General features: G+C 42.9%; 1 protein-coding gene across 2 annotated transcripts; it reads right to left on the minus strand.

Moving 5' to 3' along the window:
- Positions 1–5,960: 5,960 nt before the first annotated feature.
- Positions 5,961–6,882, minus strand: LOC117465750 (interferon alpha-inducible protein 27-like protein 2A). Of its 2 annotated transcripts, none has more exons than XM_034108748.2 (4): positions 6,803–6,882; positions 6,628–6,657; positions 6,299–6,460; positions 5,961–6,198 (listed from the first exon to the last, which is right to left on the minus strand). In XM_034108748.2, the coding sequence occupies exons 1-4, from the start codon at positions 6,810–6,812 to the stop codon at positions 6,113–6,115; spliced, it is 288 nt and encodes a 95-aa protein (XP_033964639.1). In that variant the 5' UTR covers positions 6,813–6,882; the 3' UTR covers positions 5,961–6,112. The 2 variants fall into 2 exon arrangements, with proteins under 2 accessions (XP_033964639.1, XP_033964641.1); XM_034108750.1 differs by having other exon boundaries at positions 6,299–6,418; positions 6,803–6,879.
- Between the last annotated feature and the right edge of the window lie 276 nt (positions 6,883–7,158).

The raw sequence follows: 7,158 nt of genomic DNA on the forward strand, positions 1-7,158 counted from the left end.
ACAGGAAGGAGTCCAGAGCATACAATTAACCGTTAAACAATAATCCACTTTAATGGTAATATAACAATGCAATACAATCAATACATTACCATACAAAACCATATCATATCATATGTATAATGTCAGGAGTAGGCCCACTCCTGGCCCCTGCCCACAGGCCGCCACGACCTTCCAGTCCGAGCGGCGCGAGAAGAGAGAGAGAGCAAAAGGCTGAATAGGCTTTCATCCCAACAGAAACAGGAAGGGGTGGAGTTTAACTGGTCATCTTTTCCGGTCATCTCAAACAAACACCTCTGACATTTCACTGTCTCCTATGTCTGCAGCCTCCACACATGCACACATCCCCCCCACATTCCAGAGACCACAGTGGGGTCTTGCTCCAGCTCCCCCACAGCAATAAAACCCTTAACAGCCCTTTGTCTACCGCCATTTTAGTCCTCACATTTATGAAAGGATGAAACAGATAAATCAATATAAAACACAAACACAGGTATTGTTTGAACAGTATTCACTTAACTGCTACTATTTGATAATTACCAGAGGAACTCAAAGGACCTCTTTTAATATCTGGAAATTGCAACAAGACTTTCTGCCATTTTCAAATGTAACACACTTCTTAAATATCAGATGCTGCAGTATGCACCTTATTTTCTCGAGTTTGGATGAATTTGGGACTTCTTTTAACCACAAGGTTTGTGAAGGGGATGTTGGAGAATTCCACATGAGCAATATCAGGCGTTTGGCTAGTAAGGTAACAAAGGCTCAGAAGGCTGTCTCCAGAGAAGAGAGTGGCCATGTGGGTGGGGTTACACCAAACAGTACGGTCATGGCATTAGGAGCGATCGGTTTTCCAGTAATTTCTGACAGTGATCTAAAGATGTCAGTCCAATAAGAGTGTAAGAGCGGACAAGACCAGAACATGTGTGCGTGACTCGCCGGTGCTTGGCTACATCTGTCACAAGTTGGGTCCACCTCCTTATATATTTTAGAGAGCCTAAGCTTAGTAAACGTTCTTCAAATACACCTCCATTGCGCCTGTTCCCAAGCACGCCTCTCCAACAAGCCTTAATGACTACCGACCTGTGGCACTTACATCGACCATCATGAAGTGTTTCGAGAGGCTGGTCCTGGCTCGGCTTAAATCATGCCTCCCACCCACACTTGACCCCTACCAGTTTGCCTATCGTCGGAACAGGAGTACGGATGACGTCATCTCCACAGCACTATACCCTGCCCTCTACCATCTGGATCAGAGCAACACATACGTACGATTCCTGTTCATTGACTTTAGCTCGGCATTCAACACCATCATTCCTTCAAAACTGATTACCAAGCTCAGTGACCTTGGCATCGACCCCTCCCTCTGCAACTGGATACTGGACTTTCTCACAAACAGACCCCAGCATGTTAGAATAGGGAAGCTCACATCCTCGAATCTCATCCTTAGCACTGGTCTCCCACAGGGCTGTGTGTTAAGTCCCCTCCTATATTCCCTCTTCACACATGACTGCAAACCTGTACATGGCTCAAACACCATCGTTAAGTTTGCAGACGACACTACAGTGGTCGGGCTTGTCAGCAACAATGACGAGCCGGCATACAGGGAAGAGGTTGAGCATCTGGCAGAGTAGTGCGCTAACAACAACCTGGCTCTCAACACCAAGAAGACGAAAGAGGTCATTGTGGACTTCAGAAGGAACAAAGACGGCACGCACTCCCCAGTCCATCTTAGTGGAGAAGAGGTTGAGCGGGTCACCAGCTTCAAGTTCCTGGGAGTCCACATCTCGGAGGACCTCTCCTGGACCACCAACACCTCAGCCCTAGTCAAGAAGGCTCACAAGCGCATCTTCTTCCTGAGGAAACTGGCAAAACTCCGCCTATCCTCCCAGGTGCTAATAAACTTCTACCGTTGCACCATCGAGAGCATCCTCTCTACCTGCATATCTGTATGGTACGGTAACTGCACGGTCAAGGACAATAAATCACTGCAGAGGGTGGTGAAGATCGCACAACGCATCATCAAGATGCCACTCCCCTCCATAGCCTCAGTCTATGAAAAGCGGTGCCTGCGAAGGGCACGTAACATCATCAGAGACTCTTCCCACCCCAACCATACACTGTTTGTACCCCTACGTGGCACCCGCTCTGGGACACGCTACCGCAGCCTCCCGGGTAGAACCAACAGGACTACGCACAGCTTCTTCCCTTCAGCAGTCAGACTGCTGACAATGAACCCCACGCTGTCCCATACTGCCTAGTTGTTGTCGTGTGCTGTGCTGAAGCGCAATTCTGTATTCACTGTATTTATTTATTATTATCTGTGTATTTATTCCTATTTATACATTTCCCATCTATTTACCTTTAGTTTTGTATCATTTTTTTTGGTATATACTTCTGATAAATGTGTATGTAACTGACTGTTTTGCGATCTGGTTAGACCATCCTTAAATTTCGTTACACTGTGCTTGCATTTTTGTAATGACAATAAAGTAATCTAATCTAATCTAATCTAAAGTGTGTACAATGCACTACTTTGCACTGAATCAGTCCATGTCTAGCACAAATAGAAGATTAGCAAGGGCTTTTCCCAAAGTTCTTCAGAAATCTCCTCCCCAAGATCTGTTTCCCAAAGAGATTTAATGGAGTTCAGGGTAACCAAACGAAGAGAGTAAATCTGAGCGTAAATACACGTCATCATTCCCTTCAGAGTACGGCCTAAGGAGTGTGTCTAGCGGCGAATCAGCTGGGTGATTAGGAAACTGAGGAAATCTATTATTAACAAAACTGCTAATCTGTAGATACCTGAAGAAATGTTGCCTAGGTAGTGCACATTTATCAGATAGCTGTTGGAAAGAGGAAAATGTTTTAATGTCTTGGTTAAACCAAATAGTAAATGCGCCATCTACTAAGGATGGAGGAAAAACATGGTTTGCAGTTAAAGGGGCTAGTGTAGAGTATGTTTGGAGATCAAAGAAACGTCTGAACTGATTCCAAACGTTCAAGGTTGCTTTGACAATTACATTTTTAGTGTAAGCAGAGGAGGGGGTCTTAATGAGAGAGTGAGCCAATGCTGAAAGAGATACTGGACTACAGGAAGCACAATACATTTCTGATCTCCTGTTAAATTATGAACCATCCAGAACTCTCAGGTCATCAGGGACTGGTCTGCTTTCTGTCCCCAGAGTCAGGACATGGAGAAGCAGCGTTCAGTTATTATGCTATTTTAAAATGTGTTTCTGCTGCACTATTTTAACGTCTTTAATTCTTTGTAAAGCACTTTGAATTGCCTTGTGTTGAAAGGTGCAATATAAATAAACTTGCATTGCCTGATCATCAGCTTAATAACATCTTGCTTGGTTTTACAGCCCGACTTAACTGTGGCAAGAAAAAAGAATGCTACTTTAAAAAAGGTTAATAAACCAGTAAACAATTTAAGTTATTTCTCTTGGACATAACAAAGAATGGAAAGATGCACAGGCGACACACTGAAATATGTTTAAAGAGCAACTTGCAGGTTAGAGACACCAGTGTATAAATGTGTAGGAAAATGATGTATACACTAGATTTTCCAAAAAATATACGCTACAGTGACATCTGGCATCGTTTTTGTAAGACGCGTGTGACGTAACATGGGGGAGAGTGGCCGGTCTAACGCAGTAATAAACATGGATCACAATGCTAGTTTTGACACAGACAGAAGAGGTTGAAAATAAATATTCGAATGCATATGACGGACCACAACCATATAAATATGAGCCTGCTATGCGTCCAAGAGACCAGGAGCCAAGGATTAGAAGAAATAACGGCCATCGGAGAGAAATGGAGCTTTGGTGTGAGGAGAACCAGTGGAGAACAGGGCAGCTGTCTTGGTGAGTGACCGGCGTTAGCTACAGTTAATGTTAGCTAACGTCAGTCACATCACAACATTGTAAAGTTAGCAATCATATATCAGGCTATAACTAAAGTAGTATTGATAATATAGTAACGGTACTAGCAGGACTGTTGATACTGATCCATAACAGAAACTAATGCGCAAGTATCAGCCGTATCTCGCGTCGCTAAAACATCCAGGTATGAGAAAATTAGTGATTTTACGTATTGTGCCGAGGCTTCGGAGCGTGTGTCGAGTAATCCCGAAGCTTTTTGTGAAGCTTGTACCGAGGCTTGTATCGTTTTGGGCCAGTGACGTCATCGATGACAAACGAAGCCTCGCTGCCTGTCGATACCACGTGACTGCTTCACGAAGCGATTCAGATCGGTTGAACCGTTGAACCACAACGTTCATAATACCCATGGATGTATAATAAGAATCATATTACCCCTCCTGTACCCGCCGGGCCCGGTGACACGATGGAATCAAGAGAGCTCAGACCCTCACTTATAGAGGCCGGAACATGTCATAAGTATAAATGGATACAAGCATAAATAAATGTAGGAATTAAAACAATATTGTTAACATGAAAATATGATTTAATGTTCGTTGTTTAGAGTTATTCTAAGGCTTTACTCATTGGGAACTCGGTATGAGATAGAGCAGGGGTTCCCAAACTTTGCCATGCCAAGGGCCCCCATATAGCATTATCGTCTGGCGGGGACCCCCCCTGTTGCCAATTTCTTTTTTGAATGATGAGTACATTATGACAAAAATATGACCAATTAATCATACAGCTTAATACATTTTCTTAATATATATTTGTATTAATAATTAATAATCAGTTATTCTTCTAATTTTGTTTGTATTTATCTTTTGTTCATTACATTGATTGTGTCTTCTGTTATAAACATTCTTAACACCATATTAAACAGTAATATCAACAGTAAACATATTTTAAAGCATTTTTAAAGTGATTTCTGTCTTTATAATATTATATAATTTTGAACAGTAATATGAACAATTCACATATATTTTTAGCATTTTTGAAGGCTATTTATATATAATATTCAACAGTAATATTAACAATAAATGTATTTATATTCATATATATAAACGAAAATATTTGCTACATCCGTGCTATCATCCAGCTGCAGAGCGAAATATTCACGAGCTCTCAAACTCAAGCTCTCCCTCAAACTTTGCCTGACCCCCCTGGCGCCCCCCAGGGGGTCGGGGCCCCCACTTTGAAAAACACTGGAGCACACTGTTGAGATGTCCAATCTGCCTGTTGTACACACTTTGACCAACAGGGGGTTTGTGTTCAAATGAAGCCCATGATGAAGCCTCATGAGATAAACCCTTTTGCGAACCAATTGGCTGGAAAGCTTCAAAGCTTCATAAGGCTTCATTTCGCCATCACTAGAGAAAATAGATATAATGCTAAGTAGCCTTGAAGTTATACCACTGTGGTTTTACAACGATCTGGCGGAGAAAGGTTGCGGCCTCCGTTGATATGCCGTTGTATATGGCTTGATGGAAAGCGGGTGTGTAGTCGGGGGAGGGTGCACAGCTGATTGCAGCAGGTGAGTGGAGGTTGAGCCGGGAGCCAGGAGTGACAGCCACCACGCCCACACAAACAACACAGACAGGGTTAAACAAACAAACAAACACAAAGGAGACGGCTGGAGGAGTACAGCCACCACAGCGTTACCTAATGCAACTCCACACTACGTCACGGTGCCGTGTACCGGAGGGGAGAGAGAGAGGAGCGAATACGGTGTCCTGATAAACGTTTTGTTTGATAGGCCTCAGCTTTGGAGAGTATGTGCTGCAGGGAGGTGGATGCACCTCGCACAACGCACCCAGGAACGAAAGCTAGCTCCGGTCCTTTTCCTGTGAGGGAAACTGTGGACTCGATGTCCTGACAGCAGTTTTTAGTAGCAGAGCTCAAAACGGCTCCTGTCACTCTGAATGCTTGCCCTTATGTCTCGTAAAACATATCAAATGCTGCATTAACTTTTTTTAATTGTAATTTTCAGGCAAGCTTAGGTTAAACATACATCTAGTAAAAAGAAAAACCTGCATGTTGCTCTTTAATAGAAGACCGATTTATTGAACAAAACATTTAGTTTGAGATGACACAAGTGCTGTTTAGCAAGTGAAAGTGCTGTAAATTGTAGTTTCCTCCTTCATTTGGCAAAGTACACATATTCATCCATCCTGTTCCTTCATGATTTCTCAGACGAGGGCTGCAGTTATCCATCCAACGGTTGCTCCGATGCCAGCCGCACCTGCAGAGGCAGCTACTGTCAGACCGGCTGCACCTACAGCAAGGATCAAAGGTTTAATATATCAACTATGCAGACATTATCATTAGTTTAGCCAAAAGATTAAAATGCAAAACATAAAAGTGATGATCTTTACCTGCTGCCTGCAAAACAGCCACTGTACTCCCGGCTGCCACTGCTCCCCCGTTAGCCACTGCAGCTGCTGACATCATGCCGGCAGCATAGGAGCCTGCTGCGATCCCGGCTGAGGTGAACCCTACACCGGCCAGAACAACAGGAGCAGCGAATAAAGCTCCAACTGCAGAGGAAACGTTGTTAATGCCAATTTGTTTGGCCACTCCAAAATGAATAGTGAGTCAGACATAGTAAGCATTTAAGTGGATTGTCTAAATAACCCCAAATTGGGCTCAATAAAGAGTAGGCTATCTAATAAAGTGTGTTTACAATCAGATGAAAACGTTTTACCTGCTCCAGCGCCAGCTAAAGCTACAGTAACTGAAACACAAGATGAATATCGAAATCAACATTAACATCGGGCTTAATCGATACCTTTGCTAAAGTAAATATTATTTTTGTTTGTCATTAAAATCGCCTAGAATGCACGAAGTAAAAACTCGATGAAATGTAAAGTGATACTCACATAGCTCCATGACTTGATATATTGTGTAGTGTAAGAACTGATTATCCTCGAGCTACTCAGCTGCACCGGGTTTATATAGCCTGCATAGCTTTCATTTCCTGAGAAGTGCTGTGGGCTCAGGTTTCTCTTCTTGGGAAATGAAACGTATGGGTTTTGTACAGCAGAGGGCGTCAGATATTCCTTGTCGTTAATGAATACAATATTCTTCTCACTGTATTTAGAGCACCAGGATGAAAACAAAAGACTGTCAAGGTTGAGGAATTCTAACCCAGTTTAGGTTTACCTGCTTTGTGGATAAAATGTATTCACCGTTTATTTACACATCAATAGTTAAATGCCATTACAAAGGGAGTCTT

Source organism: Pseudochaenichthys georgianus, chromosome 20 (genome assembly GCF_902827115.2).
Source record: "Pseudochaenichthys georgianus chromosome 20, fPseGeo1.2, whole genome shotgun sequence".
NCBI lineage: Eukaryota > Metazoa > Chordata > Actinopteri > Perciformes > Channichthyidae > Pseudochaenichthys > Pseudochaenichthys georgianus.